General features: G+C 41.6%; 1 protein-coding gene across 2 annotated transcripts; it reads right to left on the reverse strand.

Annotated features, from left to right (window-relative positions):
- Window positions 1–21490: 21490 nt before the first annotated feature.
- LOC117428975 (sphingosine 1-phosphate receptor 4-like) lies at window positions 21491–25181 on the reverse strand. 2 transcript variants are annotated; one of them, XM_034048048.3, is made up of 2 exons: window positions 25004–25181; window positions 21491–24305 (listed from the first exon to the last, which is right to left on the reverse strand). In XM_034048048.3, exon 2 carries the CDS (start codon window positions 24190–24192, stop codon window positions 23029–23031), a length of 1164 nt encoding a protein of 387 aa, XP_033903939.3. In that variant the 5' UTR covers window positions 24193–24305; window positions 25004–25181; the 3' UTR covers window positions 21491–23028. The 2 variants fall into 2 exon arrangements, with proteins under 2 accessions (XP_033903939.3, XP_033903938.3); XM_034048047.3 differs by having other exon boundaries at window positions 21491–24310; window positions 25004–25180.
- Window positions 25182–25803: the final 622 nt, after the last annotated feature.

The following is a 25803-nucleotide window of genomic DNA, read 5'->3' on the forward strand; positions in this document are numbered from 1 at the left end:
GTCAATAAGAATTACATTTAGTGACTAAGAAAAGCTCCCCAATCAATAGAAATGGAGTCTAGCAGTCTGATTAGCCCAGCACTGGCTGCAGCAGTATACAGCCTCTATACATTGAGCTTCCTTTACTCAACCCAGAGTCCGTTTCATTGCATTCGGCAAACCTGGGATGCAAAGGGGGCAGAGTATTCAGAATTAAAGCATTCAGAATTGAGGGGCAGCGGGAGGAATCTAACAGTATAACCACCCCATGCTGAACTTGTTCTTTTTGGGCTTTCCACCAGGGCTTTTCCCAATGCTTTCAAGAGCCCCGAAAAAAACATAATCTCTGCTCCGTAAGGCCCATGAAAACTGGCCCCTGTCCATCACAGGGTTTTATCAGGCTGTGCGTGACAGGAGCTGATAGGAGACACACAGCGAGCGGGGAAGCTCACATGACCAGATGTGCTTCACAATAAACAAGCAAGAAAAAAAAAAATCAGCACAGGGTTTTTATACCGAACTGAACTGGAGCTATCAGGGCTGCACTGGAAACTTCGAGAATCTGCCATGTTAAGTGGCTGGGAGAGGCTTGGCGATTTCTGCTAAATGATAAATCAATGCTTCCAGCCTTGACGAAGCTTCCAGCAGGGAGCGAAGACGACCAGACACCTCGCCCCTGCAGCGGCTCAGCAATGAAACGCGATGATGTCATTTGATTTGCTGGCAAGCCTCTCCAGTAAGTGGGAGATTAATGGCGAAACAATGTCCTCTAATCGCACTTAATGGACCCCTGGCTTCATTATTTCCGTTGCTACAAGCAAAGCAAAACCACCAAAAACAATTAGGTTAGCTGGGCATCAGCAAGGTTTTTCATTCATGATTTTACACGTACCTCAGCAATTACCCTTTAGGTGCAGGGCTTAGAAACACAATTTGTGTTCCTCTCCTGGGGCAAAATCTTGACAGGTCGTCAAAATGACAGAAATGCATTATATATCCATAGATACTGCATATACACTAATATAAACAGTAATATATACAGTCATTTGGTCTGTATATATATGTTTGTTTTCTGAATCAGATCTGTTCCATCACGATACAACCACATGGGTTATGTGTGGAACTTTGTGTATGCTTTACCTTTAGTTTTATCTCTGGCTATATTAACCACACTGTAGTTCCACTTCCTGTGCAGCAGGTATAAGATCCCACCAGACCCTTCTAAAAGTTTACCCTAGTAAAAGCATAGCAAAGAACATGAAAGCATGGTAAAGCATGGGTAAGCCTTGTAAAGAATAGCGAGGTATGGTAAAGCATATTAATAAACATGGCAAACCAGGGTAAACTATGGTAAATGCATAGTATAGCCATGGGAAAAGTGCACACATGCCCTGGTAAACTTTTATAAGGGGAAACATGATAAAAGTGCCGCGTATGAACTTTAAAGAGAATGCCTCTGAATTAATGTGTTTGTAATCATCGTTTATTACTGTTGGATTTTGGCGTGCTTAATAAAGTCATATTGACTCTGAGCAAGCCTGAGCAATTTCTGTAATGTGGCCATTCTAAAAGTGACCACTAGGTGTGACCGATAATTCCTTCCCTTCTGAAACATTGCGTCTGTTAAAGATCTGCAATGGAAAATATCCATCTGGATGCAGAAACAGTAATATAAGATGACTAAGCCCACATATGATGAGATAAAAAAAAACAGAAATAAGTATTCCTTTAAATGTGTGCATGTGGGATTCTAATGCACGCTGCACAGGGAGCACAGAGTGGCCGTGGCAGGTTCATAATAAATGAGCTCCACTCTAATTCTTAAAACCTAATCAGTTTGCAAGAATGTTATTTTTTTCTTAACGAGGAGCCTTTGCTGTTACCCCAAATATCTTCAAATAAATAAACACGATTAAAAAAAAAAAAGAAATGCTTGAGTTTCAGAAAGGAACAGCTCCCGGTTCGATAAATAAGTTATCAAGGCCAGTGAAGCAGTTATCTGGCAGTGACATCACAAAGGTTTCTTAACAAAAAGCCATCTTAATGAGAATGGACATCTTTACTGTAACACTGAGCCTGCTATAATGGATGTTAAGGTTTTATGGAGCCAGATTTTCCATTAGGTTGCATTAAGTGTGCTCAGGAGTTAAGAGACCGGTCATTCTCGCAGATCCCATTTCAGAGCTGTTTACTCTGGGGTGTGCACTCGTTCCAAATGACTGCTGCTGGTATTTTCTGGTCACCGCTAGTAATATTTAAGAGTGGAACCCACACACCTTGTGCCGTCAGACGTCTGCTTCTTTTCACTCTGCAAGCCTGCCATGCAGCCACCTCAGAGCTACAGCGTCGCAGGACCACGCAGCTCTGGGCAGCTCTGGGCCCGCAGGCGCCTGGCCAGTCTACAGGGGTCGCTAGTGCACAGTGAGCCGAGGACACCCTGGCCAACCTAAAAGAAGCACTTTAAACACCACTCGAAGCAATATGACATAGCAAAACTACCCATGGAAAGTAAAACACAAATGGATACAGAATCTATTTTTCCAAAGGCTGTGTGCAAACCAGTTACCTTACTGCCCTCACCACTCTGCTGAAGGATCAGCTTACTGTCCATTACTTCACCTCACCAGTAGGGGTCAGTATTATCAGTACCTTTATCAGTGCATCATTAAACATGTCACATTCATACCCATTACAGACATGCATCTTGTCAATCAAAATATCTATCTCTCTGAGACTGAATTCATATTTAAAAAGTAAGTTGCAAATATAATTTCTGCTTTTTTTGTGACTGTCTTCTTCATTTGGGATGTTTGCAAGAATTCGGAGTGGTTCTTATTGCAATTATTTAAATGTTGTACTTTTTTTTTCAATACTTTTGATAAGTCTGTGTCAAGGTGCTAACCTGAGTTCCGGAATTCTCTTCAGTTCTAGTCGCCTGCAATTGATGTCTTTAGAAAAGTAAGAGGCAGCGCCATCTAGTGATCCACTTTGGATCACATTTTCTTTAGTTTTTCTGGCAATACTCTAGCATATATTGCAGATGTCTGTGGTAGTCAAAGCAACACAGAGGGGGAAAAAAAACCCACAGCATTTGAGTAATTGCAATAAGAGGCATAAGAGAATTATTGCAAACATAATGACGCTACTTAAAAATAACAGTGCGATTACAGTGTTCGACCAGCATGTACTGTGTTTTGTGAAGAGAAAAAAAAATAAAAGATATCCTGTTACAACGTGTAAACAACAGCACCATTGAGGGGAAGCGATCTTTTTTTGACGATTGTTTTTGCAAATATCTGAGGCAGTTTGCGTCTGTGAAAGTGTTTGTGTCAGCTCCTTCGTCACACAGCGCTAACCACTTCCCGGCGTTCGTTAACCACGCTGGCGCCACCAGGGAGACCCACCCTGAACCACTCCTTCCTCCAAACCGCTGCAGTGTCTCTCAATGAAACCGGTCTTCCACCTTAAAAAAAAAAAAAAAAAAAAATTACCAAGCTGCATTTGAAACGAAACCTCTGCCTGGACATGATTGGACATGATGATATGAAACATGATTTAATGACACCAGACTGTGCATGAAATTTTTGGGGTGCATCAGAATCTACCGCAGTGTGACAAAAAACTGTTCATTCACAGCCTGCTGTTATTTGTTCTAAATCATAGCACGATGAGGTGTTCTTAACTGCAGTAGTTGTCCTAAGTTTGCAAAGTTCCAGTTCATCTTATCCTGCGTACAGATGTCACCCCCCTGCATAGGACACTAGAGAACAACTTGAAAATACAAAAAAAAAAAAATCATTTTGTACAGTTTGCATTGCAGTTCACATACCCAAACTGCATGCATGAAACATCTCTTGTACAATAAGAGAGAGACACCCAACCTATTAACTTCTAGCTATAGTCCTGTCATAAGATACAATGGTGTAACCCTTTGATATAATGGTACACGCTGGTAATGCAGCAGCACGGTGCCCTATCACAATACCACATGTGTTCCAAATTCATTGTGTTCAGTGACAGGGATGCTGTGGTCTGCGGATGGTTCTGCCAGCTGAGGTTTCTTCATGTTAATATGCTGATGTTGGATTACTCAGACATTTCTGAAAGGGGTGATGCATTTTCTTTCTGTGCTGCTCTTTAAGTGCTGCAAACCTTCGTTGCCACAGAGCAGAAGATTCATTTGACCTTTGTAGACTCTTTCTCTTTGAAGCAGCATCTGAAAGGGTCATAAATAAAGCAGCAAATTGCATCAGGTGGAAAGCATGTTCCGTGTGGGCTGAGCCCTCAATGTAATAAACTCAGCAATGGAAACACAGGGCAATTAAACTCCCACAGCACTTTCATCAGAGTGGCACAGTAAATAGATCCATTTAAGACTATGCATGGGCAAGAAGTGTGGTCTATCTGATCGCACTTGTGCATGAATTAGTAATGGAACTCATATTAGCTTTTTCTATTGTGAGAAAAGGGAATGATATCGATCACTTGATTATTTATTTTTTCACTTGAGTCTGTTTCACCTGAAAGCGTGCACCTGGGCAGCATTAAGCCAGCAACAATAATAATAATAATAATAATAATAATAATAATAATAATAATAATAACAATAATAACAATAATAATAATTCTCCAGACAGGTGGCAGGTGGTTTGAAGTTCACACCTTTAACACGGCTGTAACAACAATAATGACCTGTGCTGAATGTTATACAAAGACCCCTTCGGTATGGGGTGGGATTTGGGGTTCAGCTTCATTGTACATACAGCAGCTTAACATTACTTTGGGCTGTGTAGTAATTGTAAATGTTACGTTTAGCATGTTCTGTATTTCGAAGCTGGAATCAGAATGTTGATTGTTGTCAGTTTGTGTGTCAGAATCCACCTGAAGAATCCTAGTTGCCGGTTCCTTTTAAATACTCCCTGTTTGCAACAAAATCACATCATTCCTTTTCAGCTCTGAGAACTTCCAGCGATACAAACTCGTTTGTTCCCACTCAATGATCTCCAACATTTTAATCCTTAAGATAGAGCCCTCCCTGGCGTTTTGAAAACATTCACAGCAATAGTGCTCCAACAAGACTCGCAATCGCGTCGGTATTTAGATGAATTGAATACACTCCCTAATATCTTTTATTTACTTGAGCCGATAATCTGTTAATGCAAACAGCAGTGGGCCTCTCCAGACAGCATCTGTAGGTGTTTCATATCCATGAATCAGCCAGAAACTCACAATAACCCTTTTTAACATTGCAACATCATTCAGACTACATTTACGATACAATGAAGAAAACATCATTATGTGTGCTCTATTTCTTACATAGGCTCTTTGTTCTCTCTGAATTTAAATCAGGGCAGAACAGCAGAACCAGACGCCAACTGCATGGTTATTTAGCTTCTAGAACGTTGTTTGTGTTTCTTTATGTGGTTGTACTATTCAGGGCTGGAAATAAGACTCCTGTTGCAGAGATGTGTAAGCAAGGCACTCACCGCTGTTGTCTTTCCTAGATTCTTTCCAGTAGTTCACTTTTACTGTCACCAGTGTTGAAGAATACTGTACCAACGCTAATGCATATAAGTGTCGACTCATAAACCCTTTAGGGCTAAGCCAGTGAGCCGTGATTTTTTTGCACAAAAGTCATTATTTTTTGGAAGCAATGGAGAACCTCTTTACTTTCTTTCTTGCAGATAACTCACAAAAGGCCTTCAAAATACCACTGCGTATTATTTTACAAAGTAAAATCAATCGAGAAACCTATAAAAACTATTCATTCTGTTATTTAAACGCAGGAAAATGCGTCCTGGGGAGCCATGAATTGTTATTGAGATTTGCAAAACAAAAGCCATGGTTAGTTGGGCATGCCTAGTATCCAATAATAAATCTGCAGGGGAGTTTATTTCATTCATAACTAGTCCCCAGCAGTATAAAAGTTGCTTGAATTTTCAACAGGAAATGCATCCACGTGTAATAATTGGCACACAGAGATGTTCTTGTTCCTGCAAACGTTTCTTTAAAAGCAGAACCTTTCAAAACTCCACGGGAAATGTCAGCTGCACACAGTCATTATTATATTGTGTGCCGTGTTCCTGCCATTGCCAAACACACGAGACCCTGGCAGTGAGAACAGCATGCTGTGGACAGGCTGCTGAAGCAATACAGGACGTGGAGTGACACATTCTTCAAACCCAGATTACAGTCAGTATCCTAGCCTGCTTATGACAGCAGTGCATTGAAGAGGCAGTAGTTTATGGGTTCAGGTACTGCCATGTGTTCTAGCGTGCTTATGACGGACGCTATTGGCTGTATTGACGTGTATTCTACAGTGTTGGGGTTCTTTAATATTCACAATAGCAGGGGTGGCAATAAGACTCCCATTGCATAGCAGTTTGAGCCATTCCTGGTTTTATAAGACACACCTGATTTTGTTGCCTATACACTGTGGCTAATAAAACTTGTAGTAAAACCTGTAATAGGAGAAACTGCTATGCAACAGGAGTCTTATTTCCATCATAAAGAAATACTCACAATGTACTGTAGCATACTATAGGAAACTACAGACTCAGGGCTTCTAACATCCAGTCAGTGCTTTAATAACACTCTGTGTAAAGAAAGTGCTTCTTACCTTTAAAATGAGTGTGCTGCTGTACTATCTGGCTGGTCTCTGTGCGAGCTCCATGCACACAGTAATGATTGCTTGCTTTGTGAAGCAGCTTCAATGTAATTCTGAAGGCGTCTGCTTGTCTGCCACTGCCAGTGATATGATAATGAGCTGGAGAGATGATCAAGGCTTGAATCAGCTTTCTATTCCATGCTGCTGGCCTAATATAAAGATCCGTATTCAACCACGTGAAGTCTGAACCAGGGTGGCGCGACTCAATGTTCCTGATATTATTATTATAATTAATCATTTAGCAGACACTTTTATCCAAAGCGATACAGAGACTAGGGGTGAACTATGCATCACAACTGCTGCTGCAGAGACCCTTACCTTGGTTTTACATGAATTAAGTGACTTGCTCGGGGTCACACACAGTGAGTCAGTGGCTGAGCTGGGATTGAACCGGGAACCTCATGGGCACAAGCCCCTTTCTTTAACCACTGGAACACCCAGCCTTATTTCTCAAATAAGAATGAGCTGATATATTCTGTTGTCGGCTCCCTCATGTTTCCATAATTCGCAGGTTCACGTTTAGACCGTGTTGACAGGAGATTGCACATCTACTAAATGTTACTGATTTCCAAGAAGCTGCAATGCAATGCATACGAGGAAGCATGCAGTACTGAGAAGTCACTGGATAGCACTAGTGGTCTCGTTCCCTGTAACTTACACCATATTTAAGCAATTTATGACCCCACAGTGTAGTTTCAAAGCTCTGACACAAGTGGGTTAGAAGCTGATGAAACACATCATTGTATTGTGGTTTAGCTGCTGATTACCTTTGGTGTAGGGTGTTGAAATCTTATGAAAACTCGTTCTTGCTCGCACAGTGTTCACATATCGATGACTGTCAAATTCTTGATGCAATTAAGCACATTAATAACATTGTCAGTAAATAAAGTTTACCACATCAATGCATCATATCATTGATGTGGTAAACTTACTTTATAATCCAATAACCCTATATATATATATATATATATATATATATATATATATATATATATATATATATATATATATATATATATATATATATATATTTATAAAAAGGAAAGAAAGAGAAAAAAAGAACAAATGGATTTCAGGCGTAGAGCTTGTAATGCGAGGTAGGGTCTAGCCAGGCAGGCGTGTTGGAGACTGTACCCCTGGGGTGCAACAAAAGACAATAGGAGGATTACACAGCCACCCGTCTGCAGCGTGGCTCCTGTTTTTAAGACAGCATGTCCTGAGAGACAGCACTTTAATCCATCGTTGTCTCTGTGTGTGTGAGAGAGTTGGGATGCAGAGTGCAAATGTGCATTACAGCCTCTTCTCTGCATCTGCAGCAAGCATTTCCTGGAGGGACACATAATTCCAGAGCTGTTTCGTTTTGTAGGATCCAGCATTAATGGCTATTCTCGTCTGCCTCCTCTCTGTACGATCACCAGCCTCCTTAGACCAAGCAATCCAGTCACCGTGATACAGGACTGCAGTTGATGACAGAGAGCTTTAGTTAAACACTTTGCACAGTTATTCTCTCACGTTTTTTAAAATGTTAGCGCTTCTCAATTGACGTGGAATTAATAGGAGTTCATGAAGAAGCAAAAGGCCTTGAAAAGCTAGCAGCCCTAACAGCTCTCTCGTTTTGCAGTTGGCCCTGCCACGAACCCTGCGTCCTGTGTTTCACCTCGGCAGTAATAAAAGGCTGTGTGTGAAATAGCCTTTGAGTGCTGCTTGCACACCTTTTCAAATAGCTTATCAGCAGCCTTTTCTCGTTTTATCAGCGTGTGTATCCATATCTCTCCCACCCGCGCTGAGTGTGCATTTCACACCAGAGCAGGGCCTCTGTCTCTATGTGTGTATATATGTATATATAAAGGCAATATATAAAGGATTTTCGTTCCAAAGACTTACCCTGTAACCAATATCTTGAACAAACATCCCCCTGTCCGTTCACATGGCTTTTATTTAAATGTTTATATCTCTACTGTTGATAATGTGCGCCGCTATTGTTATTATGGTTGTTATTTGTATTTTTTCATTTATTTAAAAAGATCAGCGTCTACCCTTACCCAGCTGGAACGCAGAACACTTTCATTATACTGGATGCGTGTGCCCGGGGCAATAGTTTGAATGGCAATAGCCCCGATTTTAAATCAATTCAAGACAATCAGGAGCTCTCCCTCTTTTCGGGCTCAGCTCCCATCTTGAAGGAGGCACATGGTTTTAGGACATGCAGGTGAACGAACGCCTGGTCTTGTTGATCACTTCTCATATCCACCAAAACCACGCCTGCTTGTTCCTTCGTGGAAACCTGAAACTGGTAAATCATTAAATTAGGGGAGGATGAAAGGGACGCATCAGTGCTTGTCTCAGCGATGATAGCCAGCTGACTGTGTTGCAGCATAATTACTTTAGGCCAGTTTTAATAACTCATTTCGGAGGAAAATAACATCATCTGACAAAATGAGCCTTTAACTAGCCTGTGTGGCTGCAATTCCACACCCTGAAAGGTTTCCTGTGTCACTGTACAGTACTGAACAATCCCATGAGCAGCAAAGGTAAGCAAACACACCTTAAAGGGGAAAGCCTTTTTTTCTTTATTTTTCAGGTCATACTGATATACCCCCCCCCCCCCCCCCCCTCCCCCCTAAACACACACACACCAGCTAAAACACATCACATCCTCACTTAAATATTAATCAAATCCACTGGTAACTAGAGACAAGGTCAGCAAGCACGAGATCCAAGCTCCCAACCAGTAAACCACCTGGTGTTGGAATTTCCTAAAGGGAATTTTCCTTTGGGGGGGGGATGAGACGTTGGCCCTTTAAGTAGTAAATTATATAAAGGAGCAAAAACACAAAGAGAGGGAGAGGGAGAGGCCTGGAGAGAGAGAGAGAGAGAGAGAGAGAGAGAGAGAGAGAGAGAGAGAGAGAGAGAGAGAGAGAATGAGAATCCTTGCTGAGCGTTCATTAGAGACAGGAGAGTCTTCTGGCTGAAGGCCACTGCAATTGAAACAAATCAAGAAGTCTGGGTGGAGCTCAGCAAATGGGAAGAAAGGAAAAGAGAAAAGTGGAGAGGGAGAGAGAGGGAGAGGAGCAATGCTGACTGAGAAAATGTGTGCTTGTTCTGGATAGGAGCCCCTCTTTCTCTCTCTCTCTCTCTCTCTCTCATTCCCTCACTCTCTCCCACTCTCTCTCTCTCTCTCCCTCACTGTCTCCCTCTGCTCTCCACCTCCCTACCTCCCTCTCTCTCTCCTCCTGCATTCTGTATTTGTTGGTGATGCATTAACAGCAGTGACTCATCATTGGTAACTCCTGACTGCTCTGGAGAAGTAGCTGTGTATGTAAATACGCAGCTCAGAAGTAGTGCTGTGGATTGGGCTCTGTCTTGAAGGGAAGATGAGTGTGGCTGGCTGGCTGGCTGGCAGGAGTCTACAGTCTGAAGAAGACCGGACTGAAACCAACCAGCCCCTGGGATCTTTTTTTCTTTTAAACTTGCTATTCTTCCTCTGCTCGGAGCTCCACGCCTGGCATGTGATCAGTTTTTGGATCAGGTAGGTTCTGTACTGTGCTTTCGCGTCTGATCTCCACTTTATAACCCACATTACTGTCTTCTATACAGCAGATGTACAGTTCCTGTAAAAAAAAATTTCCCAGCCGTATTGCCAAACTTTGTTTCAAGTTTGTTTTAAGTTGCAACCCGTGTCTAATTCTTATGTTCTGTACTGTATCAGTTTCAATGTAATTTTAATACTGTATATACATGTGCCACTGTAAATCAAAATTAGGGTTTTAGGGAAAATGTTATAATGGAAAAGTCTGTCTTTTAAACATACAAGCACAACATTTAGAACAGTGTCTATATATACAATACGAAGAATGAAGACAGACCTGCAGACATTGGAATCTTTATAAGTGGCCACTTTGAGGAAATATACAGACTGATCAGATAATACAGGCAGACATATAAAAACTGTTCACAAGCAGCTCAAACGAAGCAGCCAAAATAACCAAACGCACCAAAACATCTCACCGCAGATAATTGTTTGTGTTTCAGGGGGAAGGGTGAGGGTTCAAACACCACACCTTGCAGGGAACAATTCTGGTAAAGGAACCGGCTGGGCGTTGGGTGGGAGGTGGGGGGGGGGGCTGTACTTGACTGCTTCATAAACAGTGCTCATAATGTGTCTTAATTTTTTTATAAGACAAATACATTCTGATTGGCACTGAGTTTCAAGATTCATTTGTTTATTCTCTAAAAAGGCCGACACCAGGCTTAGTGCTTGTGGAGAGAATCCATGCTGTTAAATTGGCCGTTGTTTACGCCTCCTGATTGACAGGGTGACCTTTCAACTTAGTGGTAATGTGTCGAGGCAGGAGGAGTCAGCAGAATGGAAAGATCACAGTCTTGCAGGAAGCACGGACAATAGAGAGTCAACTAGGACTCCCCTCAGGTGATCAGAGGCCTGTTACACAGGGCTATCTGGGGGGAGGGGATGTTTTTCACATCCAAGAATAAAACTAATTGCACACAATATTGTTAGGGTTCATCCAAACGGTAATTTTTTTCATGCATTCGTGTCTCAGTGCGAGAGCCAGACGCCCATGCCATGGGGTGAAATGAACTCAGAAGGCATAATTATCGATTCTCTCGTGCGAACGGCTGGGCACGGCACATTTTAGGGCTGTCCGTAAAAAGACAATCTTTGTGGAAGAAACTTGAGAAGCGATTCCCTTGCTTCAACAGAACAGGTGTCACTGGTGTGGGGTTGCAGTTGCATGTCCCAGAACCTGTACAGAGTGAATACGTTTTATTGGAGAGCGCTGTTTGCATCCATTATCGAAGAACAAGGGAACAAAACAAATCCTAATTAACCTCCAGACCCCTGGAAACCCAGCTCACTGCATTTGTTTTGCTGCTAAATCATAGAGAGGAAAACAGGTTGCTAGGCGCCTGAGAATTGCATGAGACAGTCTCTAATAATTTTTGTTTTTATTGCAGGGCTAAATAGAAATGAAAGGACACGAGTTGCTTTGCCAGTCAAAATACCCCCCTCAGGTCTTGGTGGCACAGTGGGCCCCATGCCCTAGCTTTTCATCTCTCCTGTCAGGGTTCCAAACGTGTTTTGTATTGGACATGAAAATTTAGCACTCCCATCCCTCAAGGTAACATATTCTGCTCTAAGCCACGCTGTAGTGGAGTCTATTTTAATTAACTAAACAGCTTGTTCTAAATACCACTGCGACCCTATATCAGTCACGCTTTTGTTTACCTCCCACAGTGATTTATTGACCCACTTAATAATATGACTGTATATATTAAAATACAGAGCATTGAGGGGAGAGAAAAATCTGGTTTCTACATTTCAGGATGGTATTATGAAGCCACTGTTTCAACTATGAAACAGACCTCGGTGAAAAGCGAGTTTAAAGGGGGGGGGGGGGGGGGGGGGTTAAGGGAGCTTGTCTCCGCACAGCTGCAGCTGAGACTGTACGTCGAGTTTGACAAGACCACAGGGGACTGAGCTTTCTATGAAAGTGGCAACGTTTTGAGAGGAGTTATCTCTCTTAAACCGACCGGTATTGAGATTTAAAAGAGTTAGTTAAGACTTCATTACTACTACTACTTATACTGCTACTATTATTAAGAGTTAGCTATTCCGTAATTCCATAATTTTTTCCATCTGTTTAATAGAAGTGACATTGAAATCAGATTCAACCAGTTTCTTCCAACAGAACTGCCAATCACCCTGGGCGTAGTAAGGCAGCTCTTACTATTGATCCGGTTATCAGGCTCTGAAATGATTGGTTTTGCTTATATGTATGCTGTTTTTCTTTCAGACTGAAACGGATTGTAATTTTAAACTGGGAAGACCGGATTTCAATGTTTTTATTTATTTTTTGTTTGCAATTTGCCGGTGTCAAGTAACACTGCTTTTTGTGACCAAGATTTTATCTGATCGCTCAGTAAGCTGACGTTCTATTGGTTGAAATGAAACAGTAAGCCTTTCCGATGCTGCAGCTGATCACAGACAGGCGCTGTCTTATTCTGGCAGTCTCTGAATCAGCAGACATACAACCGAAATATCGCATGACCATCCATAACTATTAAACATTCCACAGAGCCACATTTAGAAGTACTAAAAGACAATCAAATGTGAGATTTCTAAACACAATCGTCTCAAAATGCAAATATGGTTGACTTTTTTCCCCGGTTTCAAAATGTAGGACTTATCACTTACCTCCACTAATGACACCAGCATCTCAAGTTATTGACTTTGTGTTTAGCTGAAGCGCTGTGACAAATGACATACTAAACAGTACCTCAGTCCCACGCAGCAAAAGCCAAATGACATTTTAATGTTGTACAGCATTCTGGATCGGGACCTCGGCTCATACCATCAGCGCCGCCTTGGTCCGATAGCTGCCAGCTGCTCCAGTCCTACAAGAGACTGGAAAACCCTCCCTGCGTTTTACAGAGGCAGCAAACACAATGTGAAAGTAATGGAAAGTGCTGTAATAAAAAATATAGTTCACACATGGTAAAAGTGATAGATTGCACGGGTTCACCATTATATTCTTGAATGGGCCATTAAAGACCCACTCGTAAGAGCACATCTATGGGTCCCTATTCGCAATACTACTATATTACTGCTATTTTAATTGTATTTAATAATGTACCCAGATGATACCATAATGGCTTTATTATACCATTAATCACCTAGACCTACTGTACATGCATAGCTATGGCTAAAAGTTTAACATCGTGTAATCAAAGAAACTACAAAATGATATCGCAAAAGTCTACCGGAATAGTGACATTTCGAAATGTCACATTTTTCAATTTTTGTCAGTTTTTCGTTCAGTATATGGAAAACTACAAAGCGGGGTGTAATTCAATATGTTAACGTCACATTATTCAGCAGGTTTCATTCGACTTTATGAAGCAAAATGAGTTCATTCTGTAGGGTGAGGCAAAACTTTTGGCCAGAGCTGTAGATGTAAGGTAAGAAATGGGTTTGTTTGGTATTAATAGTCCCTTATTAAAGTTCCCCATATTCAAATCACTGCAAAGTGTAATAAAGCATGGTAAAGCATAGGTACGGTAAGCACTGTAAAGTCCTGGTATGCATGGTAATGCATATTAATAACATGGCAAACTATGGTAGACTATGGTAAATGCACAGTATAACCATGGGAAAAAGCATAGGGGACCCGCAAAATTACTGTGGTAAACTTTTATTAGTGGTCTTATTATGTCTGGCTGGGCCAAATTGTGGGCTTAGAAAATTGAAACTTTTTATATCGTGGGAAACTGTTAAGTAAAAATCTTTGGAGACTGAAAGACAAGGCCTTAAACTGCTGACATGCGTCTTCTTACAGAATGGAAATATGAAGCTACATGTCTTTGTTCTTTGTTTTGGGTACGTGACACTTAGTTTCATTAAAGAAGTCTGCTGCAGTACTACAGTCATCTGTGAGCCTCTGTCAGTGCAGTGTTTGTTCAGGTTTATCTGAAAATGACATCATGTTATTGGAAGGCATTAATGTGTATGTGATTGCAGTCTTTTCAAGCTAATTCTACGTGAGAACGCTTTTGTTCCAGGAGCTCTTGTCATGTTATGTGATTTCTTTCCACTAGCAGACCCTTGGTTTCCTCTGAAAAACTGATCTATAAATAACTTATGGGGCACGCATAGATGATATGACTAGAAGCTTGTATTATAACATTATGCTAGGGGGGGGGGGGGGGGGAAACACATCATAAATTAGCCCACAGCGAGAAAAACTATAGCCAACCTGTGATATATTATTTTACAAATTACAAACTGAAATTAAATGAGGTAAAAAAATAAAAATAAAATTAATTAATATTATTAATGTGTATCGATAATCCATATAGAATATAAAATATAAAATGTGTGCAATATCTATATATATATATTCACATACCGTTTCTAAGCCCTTGGTATTTACAAACAATAACTGCTTAGTATGTCCGTTGCATCTCAGTATTGAAATAAAAAGCTGCCTAGAAAGTTATGCACCACATTTTATGCCAACCTTAATTTTTTACTGCTTCCTCGTTTCCTAAGAAGGTGCCTCCTGTGCAAGTTTTGTGGCATTCTAGCGGGCAGAGCAAGGAAGCTGGCAGTGCCACTGCCTAGGCTATCCCTCTGTAAATATGATACCAATTGAGGCATTCCCAGCCTCTAAAGAAATGTAAAGAAAGTTTCTGACTTAGGAGAATAAGGGAAACTAGTCAAAAAGTTTGTCTCCTTGACTTCATTCTTATCTTCTATTTTGAGCGTTTTTAAGTTATGAAGCTTTGAGGGGAATGCTGGCGTCTCAAAGCCCTGACCACGACAGCTTTATTTTTTATTTTTCTCTTAACGCGTTAACCTTGGTGTCTGAACTCTTTCTATCAATAAACAAAACTGGGTTGAAAAAGTTCTGTCTGCACACCATCTAGGTATTTCATTGTCTGACCCCCAGACAAGTGCCTCCATTCAGCTTGGGTTTTCATGAAGTCACAGAGGACCCAGACTGCAGGCGCCTGGGAATAATTACCCGGGACTCGTCTAGTGGATAGTGATGTCAACACAGAAACATTTCCTGCTGCACACACCTGTCAAACAGCAGTGCTGAGGAGTGTGGAGGAAAACAGCTCCCCCTTCCAAACCTCTCTGACTTCAACCTGTCAGGGAAACAGAAAGACTGATAACACTGCAGCCCACCAAGCTACCAATCATTCCAAATCTTAAACAGCCCCCTTTGCAGGGGCGGGCAGCCCGGTGAGCGAAGCAGGACAGATACACACACTAAACAGAGCAGGAGTGTTTTACACGTACTGCAGATGATGTACCTCGAGAGGCTTGGTTTGAGTACTGTTATTTCCTGTTGGGTTAAAACAACGGCAAAGCGCTTCAAAGTAAAATAATATCAACCCGTAGGGATACCTATGGCAATTTCACCTCTTCTAAGATTGTCCTGCTAAATTAATCTGGTAATCAGGTAATCCTGCAAACAGGATACGCTACCAGGAGATCAAGGGTGCGGGTTTTCAAAGCAGGGCTCCTCCACATGTGTGTTAGAGTAACTTGATTGTATTGTAAGGTTAATCATTTTATTTTAATGAGCTGTTTTGGTGTAAATGCATTGATACATCTGGGCCCTTATGGGGTGGTGGTTAGGGTGACAGTGGGGTTTTGGGGTTGTGGGGTTCACCCCCCCCCCCCCCCTCCCTCCCTCCCACACACACACACAGTATAAGAATTACAGCAAAGATTCCTCTTTCCACTCTTAAAACGCTCCTTCCAGGACACTGTTCACACTTTGTGTTACCTTGTTATTCTGTGAAATGGATACCTGTTCTTATCTAAGAGGCTCTAAGCTGCAATTCTTTACAAGAATGCAAAACTCGGGGGTGCGGGGAGGGAAGGTACTCGGGAACACTATCCCAGCGACCGGGCTGAAGGATACAGATTTAAAAGAGCGCCTTTGTTCCCCAGCTCTAGTATCTGCAACACAAGCTGTTAAATAAGACACGGGCTATTGTGGGATCTTAAAGTTACATTCTCACCGAATAGATCACTTACAAGCAGGCTGTATATCACCTTGGTCTAGCACAGGTGTTATAAATAAAAACGACACAAACTGTTAGAGGAGCTGCTGGCTCAGTGGGATAGCACATGGGATTTTAGAATCATTCAGGTTTATAAGATACAGGATGCCTGTCACCACCATGCCTTAGTTTGAACCTACTTGTATCAATGCTCTGCAACAATGGGGCCAGAAAACTAGTTAACAGAGACAGTCAGGGGAGCGCAGGTACGGTCCTGGTTGTGTGAAGTCGCCGGTCTTCCTGGTTTGCCATGATTATTAATCTGCTTTATCATACCTTGCTATTTTTTACAATGCTTACCTGTGTTTGGCATGCTTTCACTGTGCTTTATTACACTTTGCTGTGCTTCTACTATGGGAAACGTTTATAAGGGTTCCCCATCGTTGAATTCTGTGTATCTGTTGTCTTTGACAGGGTCCACAGCCACGCAGGATCAGGTGTGGATCGGAGGCAGTCCCACCGACCGCTGTGGCAGTGTGGGTTCCTGGCATCGTGATTTGAAGCAAAAAAGGAATCAAAAATCACATTGCCAGGGATTTCCACACAGCCACAGTCCTCAGCGGCCTGTCACTGGGGATGCGACTCCAGCTGTCACTGTTCGTGGGACGTGTTGCAACAGCAGACGAAACCGAGAATATTCTCCATTCTAAAACATCAGTAAAATCCATGTTACTTTTCTCAAGGGCTTGTCTTTTCTGCATCACCCAGCAGCGCAATCTCTTTCTGAAGGCACAGAGCTTAGCTAATTGGCGAGCATTGTTCCTCCTGGTATGTTGTTCACAGTGGCTAAGTTCAGTGCCCTAGGAGAGCATGAGTCCGAGATCCGAGCTTGCCTTTCAAGGAAGGGGAATCTAAAGCAGCAGCCCGGAAGGGAGCCTGGCAGATTGCTCAAAAAGCACTCAGGAATGTTGCATGCAAGCTGAGCCAGTGCAGACCTGTAGAGTTCCACTTCACTCAACCAAAAGTGTGTGTGCCTTTGACAATTAACAGGAGGTTTACAGCAGAGCGGCCAGAGCTTAGAAACTTTTAGGTGAGTCAGGATCACAGGCACCCTGCCCAGTGTCGTGAGCGGCTGGGAACTTTTCAAGTACAGTAAGTCTGCTACACCTGGTTATTATTATTATACCATACTATACTATACAGCTATGGCCAAGTTTTGCATCGCCCTTTAGAATTAATACATTTTGCTTCATAATGTTGAATGAAACCTGCTGAATAATGTTACGTTAACATATTGAATTACACACCGCTTTGTAGTTTTCCATATACTAAACGAAAAACTGACAAAAACTGAAACACGTGATATTTCGAAATCTAACATGAAATACTGTACTACTATTATGGCTTCCGGTAGACTTCTGCAATATCATTTTGTAGTTTCTTTGATTACATGATGTTAAATAAAAGATCTAAATCATGTTCCTATAGTTTTTTTTTTTTGTTTTATGTCTCAATCCTTGAATTCTAGGCCATAGCTGTGTAGACCCAGGATAAGATGATAGGAAATGTATAGAAGCAGCAGATTCAGCTGATGTTAATAATAATAATACATTTAAGGAGCAACAAGACATGTGCTATTTACTGGAGGTCACTGCATTGGCTGTGAAGTCTTTTCTTTATTCCGCTTGCATTGGCCATGAAGACCCAACCCAAAGCAATGTTCCCTCTGAGCTGACTTGCAGCACCAATGGGGTTTGGATCTCCAGTGCCTACTGAGCTGATATCAGTGTGTCTACAGAATACTGGCTCAGTTCAGCAGGAACAGGAGTGAAGCCCAATTCAACACTGTCCAATCAGAGTGCAGAAAACCTGCAGCACAGCCAATAATGTACCTTCAAACACCCAACCACATGCCCCGCCTCCCTATTCCCTTTACATAAACCAGCAGATTGCGTAGCATTTTGATTGGTTGTTACATGTTTAAAAAGCCTCGTTTTCTGATTTCTGACGCTTACTGGCTTTGATTCGGTACGTGACGGGTGCTGTAAAAAGAGAGGGGAGAGAGAACCGCCAAGGTAATGTTTGGAGCTTCTACAGGCTGGGCTGGTGGAGATGCTTCTGTGGCCCACCTGGTAGAACACTATCTTTGAACATATTATCGAAAATGAAGGGATTTTTTTTTTAATCAAGTGGAAAATAAAATATTTTATTAACAACGTATTTTATGAATGCTTGTCTAAATGTATTCACTTAAACAGCAAACCCCATACTGGGGATCTATCTTTGTGAGTGCAGTAATACTCTGCTCGTTTGCATACTCATAAGCAGCAGATCCAGGCACATTGTAGCCCGAGCTTCTGTCTGGGTCAGCATTGACTGATTGGCATCTCCTTGCAGGCTATTAGCTTCCTGCTGTGCTGCATTCAACTGCCACAGTGTTTTTAGCAGTTCTTTTATATCTGTTCAGCTGCCACCAGGGGCACTGGCTTTGCATGGCTTCCATCATATACAGGGGTTACAGTTTTGTTCAATGGCTTTCAGCACCCCCAAATTGTTCCAGTGCCAATGGCTGCCACCACCTGTAACATAGCCTCTTAAACAGAATCTGATATCATAACTCCTCAAATGAAGACCATGACACTTAATTTGCTAAAGAACTACTAAAAATCAAAAGCAACTGACAATACACAGGAGAATGAAACCCAGATACTAGTGTGGCATTGACCAGAACAGTACACAGAGGGAGTAACGCAGGATGGAGATTAATATTAAGGGAGTGGAACAGGCTCTCTTTCCAATAAAAAGACCCACACCCTGTGGCACACAATACTTTAGGACAGTAACAAGCCCAATCAAGTAAGGAGGTGCACTCTGCTCGGCTTGGGAAGGGTTTCATGGCTGGCTGGCTGCTCCCTTGCACCACACCTGAATGCATTCCCTTCAGTAAAGAGAAGGATACCGAGTCTGCACGCAAGAGTATGAACTCACAGTGTAACATTTCAATCAGGACAGGTGTAGCGAGACAGAGGGGGGGACTGCTGTGAGAGAAGGAATCAAGTGATATCAAGGGGATCGGTTTGTGACACGCTGGATAATTTATGGCAGGTAACTTATCAGTTAATCAACAAAGGAATTTCCGAAGGAAGGCTTGTGTTTCAGAGGCTGGCAGGGTGCTGTCGGGGGGGGGGGGGGGGTCGTGAAACTCTTTTAGCTTGCCGTTTCATAAAAAACAAACCAAAAAGGAGAACTAAACCCAACTGTAAAGGCAGGCAGTTTCCACATTATAAAGGACTGCAATTTCTGAAGCATTGCTGAACCAGATGGGCTAGTGGAGTTCTTCTTCAGCTCATCTTACCTACTTTACATGGCCTGCACCATCCTTTTATTGTGCTGTCCTATGCTTTCTCAAAGAAAATGACAAAGATTCATTAACGTTCTGGGTCTACGTTAAAAAGTGTTGGACTCCTGTGCCAAAACCCCGGAGCCACACCACCCATTCTGCACATGCACATGTTCATGTTTTGAACTTGTAACCACGCAGTTCCCCCCCCCCCTTTTGATTCCCTCTAAGCTCTGTCTCGACAGTTTCTTGTAAACTGTGGTTCTTTTAAACAATCGGGGCTTTGGGACTGGCAGGTGAATGGGGAATTAATCTAATGCAAATCCTGGATGTTTTTTTTTGTGAAGAACTCTCTTTTCATTTGGCACAGACATTACTTTTACAGAATGCCTTTCAAATTACCTCCTGAGTAACTAATTATTAGGCGAAGATTGCAAGACAGGACAAGTATTGGGATATGCACAGTGCCCAGGTGTTGTGGCAATGTTTCCTTTCGTGCTTAATTATCGTTGGCACTCATTTACTGTATTTAAAAGATCAGGGATTGTACTATTAAAAGGATTCTGAGTTTTTTGTTTTTTTTTTGCAGGGAGGAGTTGGTGGGAAGGGTTTTACTGTAATTATTGTTAGAACTTTCCCCAAAGGAAAAATACAAAAAGCATTTAAAATATATATATATATATATATATATATATATATATATATATATATATATACTGTATATATATATAGATATATAGGAAATGAAGGATTCGGAAATCCTTAATTGAAATATAACAGCAATAATACTTTCAAATAACTTTTTACTGCCAAAAAAAAACCTAGCCTTCTTATTGGGTATGATTGACCTCCACTTTACGATGTTATTGTTTGCCTTTTATTTTGAACACATGCCTCTTTGCTTCTACCTATTAGAATCCTTATACCCTGCACACTTGATCATGTGACACACCACATGGTGCATCTCCTTTATCTCTGTTTTAATTTTTCTAACAGTTCCTTACAGGCAAGCTTGGTGGTCCAGTGGTTAGAGAAAGGCGCTTGTTATCAGGAGGTTCCCGGTTCAATTGACTCCCTGTGTGTGACCCTGAGCCAGTCACTTAACCTCCTTGTGCTCCATCCTTCGGATGAGAACTTAGGTAATAAGCCTCAAACACACAGGCATCGTTTTTCACACAAAATAATAAACCCACTCAACAAGGCCACCTGTGTTCCAGCTGTGAAAAATGAAAGCAAACGTCAAAGTAATGAGAAAAGTTTGGAGCTGGAGGGAATTCTCCTTGTGTTCCCCCAGACTGTGGATCTATTTGTTTCCCACGCTGAGATGTAACTGTAGAAAGCACTCGCTAAAACCCTTTCATGCATAGCGACCTCATGTGGGAACGGATTAAAAAAAAAACTCTCTTCTACTCTTTATACGGGAACATATGGAGGATGCAAATGCCTGACAGCCTCATATGAGGATGCCATTTTCACCCATATAAAACAATGGAAAATAAAAACATGTCAATGGAAAATATATTCATTATGTGCCAATATTTCATGCAATTATTATTATTATTATTATTATTATTATTATTATTATTATTATTATTATTATTATTATTATTATTATTATTATTATTATTATTATTATTATTTTAATACATATATCTTTTTTTAAAGAACATGTTGGCTGTTTTTTTACAGACTTTTTTTTTTATAAACTGCCTCTACACATTTTCCATATTTGGTATGTTAATTGTATTTAAAATATTGTATATAAGTTCTGTCATGTAACAGCGCCCCCTTCTTGAACAATTTAGAAATGTCGCAAAGTTCAAAACAGCACATGCAAAAGTTTTGATCTTCCTTAGTTTTAGGGGTTTTCTTTCTGTAGTCAACTGAATCTGAGAGTTTGATCACAAGTAAAAGAAATCTGGATGGAAAGGAAAACTGATTCTGTCAAAAATAAGCGGGTCCCATTTGATAATAATTATCTTTATTGGTATTGCTTCAAAAGCTACATTCAACACATGTACAGTTTTACAGCATTTTCCCACTAGAGGGCGCGCACAGCTTGCGTCAAGTCTTTTCACACTCTCCTACAGTTCAATTATATATAAAACTAACAGAAGAGCATCTACACAACAGGCTGACCGCTTAATTTACAGATGCATTCATAATCCCCTATAATTTAAATATACAGCCAAACCAGTGTATAAGATCACCTCTCTGTACAGCTCCTAATAATAGAGGCACAAGTGGTCTTTATATCCAGTATGGTGTCTATTGGTGGTCTTTAAATACAGGTAGACTTACATCCCTCATCGGATACGTGGGTAGGACCTCTGTACTTACATACCTCAACAACGAGTGACTAAGCAATACAGTTTTAATTTCAGGTCTGAGTAAATCTGTTCAATTGCTATAGTAACCATGCCATATAAAGCAATGCTTTGCTGTGCACTGAAGCATTTTAAAGAGCTTAGCAATCATAGCCTATAGATGCAACAACTGCAGCCTCTGTGCAATCCATCAAATACACATACAGTACTCACAGCCTGGTGCAAATGCTGTGCTGCATCACAATTAAAGTAGGTGAATGGACATAAGTAAAAAATGTCACAGCTATGCATCTACAGCATTGGTTAATAGGGCTTTGCTAGCAGATCTTGGCTCAGTCTGCAAGTTTTTTTTTGCCACTCATGCTTATAATTCAGGGGCAGTGACAGTGTTAGGGTCTGGCTCGTTCTGACTTCCTTCTCCACAGCTGCATGCAAATCTTGTTTGAGGAGCTCCTCATTGGATGTGGAGCAGAGAAACAGCAATGCATAAGGGGACTCACTCCATTTCAGGATCTAGTCTGAGATACAGTCCACTGCTTGATGTTTCAGAAGAGGAGGACTTATATCATCAACTAACCAAGGATGGGAATGCAATCCATAGAGTGCCATGCTTATCTGATTCCTGGGATTTTAAAAGTCTTTTGTACATCGCAATTTTTTTTTTTGGACTGCAGTAACTCTTCGCATTACAGCTATAGCTAAAAGTTTTGCCGTGGCCAAAAGTTTTGCATCACCTAGAAATTTAGGATTGAGACACAATTAAAAAAAAAAAAACAATGTGACCATAATTTAGATCTTTTACTTAACATCATGTAATCAAAGAAACCACAAAATGATTTCGCACAAGTCTACCGGAAGCCATAATAGTGGTACAGTTTTTCATGTTAGATTTTGCAAAATCACATTTTAAATTTTTTGTCAGTTTTTCGTTAAGTATAAGGAAAACTACAAAGCGGTATGTAATTCAATATGCTAACGTAATATTATTCAACAGGTTTCATTCGACTTTAGAAGCAAAATGTATTAATTCTGTAGGGTGATGCAAAACTTTTGGCCAAAGCTGTACAGTGCAATTACAAAAGATGTGAGCAACAGCCCGAGTAAAAGGAGTTTAGTTGCATTGTAACTACACAACCGTCTTGTTTGTTGCACATCCCTAACCCCTTAAAGCCTCCCTACCCACTGGATATGGACATCGACATGGACACGCAGGAGTTGGTGGAGTTGAGCCGGCTCTTCTTCGCTCTCCCTGCCTCTGGGGAGTTGACGCGGTGCGCTTTCCGGAAACTGTTCCTGAAACTCTCCCGCACTTTCAGAGAGCTCTCCGAGGAGACCACTGTCTCGATGGACAGCAGAGAGGACGGGTCAACCAGGCCAGTCTTCAAGCAGAAGCAGCACAGAACGCTGATGATGGCCTTGCGCACCTCCATGCTGCCCAAGGAGTAGATGATGGGGTTGATGGCTGAGTTGAGGACGGCCAAGGCGATGGGCCAGTCCATGCTGTAGAGCTTGGCACTATTGGGCTTGCAGAAGAAATCTAGGAGCAGGAGGACGAAAAGGGGGCTCCAGCAGATTATGAAGGCGCCCACGATCAAGATGACGGTCTTCAGCAGCCTCAGAGACTTGTTCCTGCTGCGTGATGAACTGACCACTCTCTCCGTGCTGTGTTGGACGTGGAGGTAGATGGAGATATACAGAAACCAGATACCGGCCAGGATGACACTAAACATGATGACGCTGAACAGGATGTAGTTTTTGGAGTACAAGGGGAGGAGAGTGGAGCAGTCCTGCATGTTGCAGAGGCAGTTCCAGCCCAGCAGAGGCATGAGACCGATGCCGAAGGCCATCACCCAGCTCAGGGCGATCAGGACGTAGACGCGGTACCTCTTGCGGGCGGACTTGTAGGACACGGGTGTCATCATGGTGGTGTAGCGCTCCACGGCGGTGAGCAGCAGGCTGAAGATGGACGCGGCCAGGGCCACGAAGAGGATGCCTTCCCGGAAGAGCCATGAGCTGGGCGTCAGCTGGAAGGTACGCTTCCCGGACAAGCACAGGTTGACAATGTAGGCGATACCAGCCAGGAGGTCGCTCAGGGCCATGTTGACGATACAGATGTAGATCCAGTTTCTGAAGCGGATGTGGGTCACGATGGCCACCAGCAGAAGCAGGTTCTCCATGATGATCAAGCAGCTGATGAAGATGAAGCCCAGCTTGACCCCGTCCACCCCGTCCGTCTGCGGCCTCCGCCTTGTCAGCCGCCCCGTGTGGTTGTAATGCTCCAGGATGATGTTGGAGTTCCACATGCCGTACATTGCAGAGCACGAGCTGATGTTTTCCATGGTGAGCAAAAAGCTGAAGCTCCTTGAATTCTGGGACTCTGCTTCTGTCTTGTTGAAGCCCCCTTGGAGAACGTATCGTCTATGACTTCAACAAACCACACACTGTCAGGGAGCTGGGCTATGCAGAGAAAGCAGAATAGCAATTAATAGGATGCAGGACGCTAATAGCGCTAGTAGCGCGACACCCCAGCACTTGTCCCAAACTCTCATGCGCTCTTGGTTATGTTAAAACCACACATAAAAGAACCGCATGTTTTGAAAAAAAGTGAATTTATTATTGTAAGAAATATTTTCCAGTGTAAATTTCATAGTGAAGAGCTTCACATAAGAATGTATTGTTTGCTGTGTACTCAAAGTAAACACTTTAACATGTACTATACTGTAGTCAAAATGTAATTACATGGGAAATATAAAAATGTGTTTACAATACAAAACGCTTCTATACATATACAAATATTTATGCAGATATCCATAATATATATATATATATATATATATATATATATATATATATATATATATATATATATATATATATATAATTTTTTTTTTTTTTTTTTTTTTTGCTAATAGTAATTGTAATGTAAGTAACTACTGTACTCTAGTACACATAATTGATTACAGTGTAAATGCACGCAGTGTTTCAGCCTGCACAGGTAGTTCAAGTATAATCTGTATAGATATTTGCAATGTCAGTGTTACTAGATGTAATATCACCTCAGTTAGAGGATTACCCTGCAGATGTTTTTCAAACAATGTAGCACTAAACCTCCACTATACTCATTACAATAGCTCCCAATGAGTCACTTACTCGTTTGTTTCCTCTGATGCAAGCCCTTCTCACTGCTGCTCCGCTCTGCAGCCTGTCTCCTCCACACACTGGCTTGTATCTGCAGATGCTTTCTGGTTATATATAGAATAAGGGAAGTGAACTTTCTCTAGCTTCTTCACAGGTTGATGCCACTCATGTTCAGCGTTGTAAGCTACGAGGTGGAGTAACACACCCTCTTCAGAGACCGGAATCTTCAAAGGCAGGTTACTGTGTGACAGAGTGCGTGCAGAAGGTTGCGCCTGTATTGCAAACAGAGCGACACGAACCCATTATTCAATTGTTCGGCTCGAGCGCTCAACTGGTGCTGATCGTTATGTAGCACTATCTGCACCCCCTGCCTCGGTGCGTCTCAGAGGCATGGTTTTATGAAAGAGCTCTAAACGGACATTTCTTGGTAACATTTTAGTTTAGGGACCCGTTATAAGTGCATGTATATTTTCTATAAATTAATTATGTATTGAGGTATGTTTTATCATTTTTATAACACCTTCAGCAAAAAATTTAAAAAAATTAATAAAAATTCCAACGTGTGATTCAGTGTTATTATTTCCGATGATTGTCAAAGTAAAGAACATGATTAGTGACATGTTTATGGAATAGTATATAAGAACATAAGAAAGTTTACAAACGAGAGGAGGCAATTCAGCCCATCTTGCTCGTTTGGTTGTTAGTAGCTTATTGATCCCAGAATCTCATCAAGCAGCTTCTTGAAGGATCCCAGGGTGTCAGCTTCAACAACATTACCGAGGAGTTGGTTCCCATAGCTGTCCATTTCTTTA

The sequence above is a fragment of the Acipenser ruthenus genome, chromosome 49 (genome assembly GCF_902713425.1).
Source record: "Acipenser ruthenus chromosome 49, fAciRut3.2 maternal haplotype, whole genome shotgun sequence".
Taxonomy (NCBI): Eukaryota; Metazoa; Chordata; class Actinopteri; order Acipenseriformes; family Acipenseridae; genus Acipenser; species Acipenser ruthenus.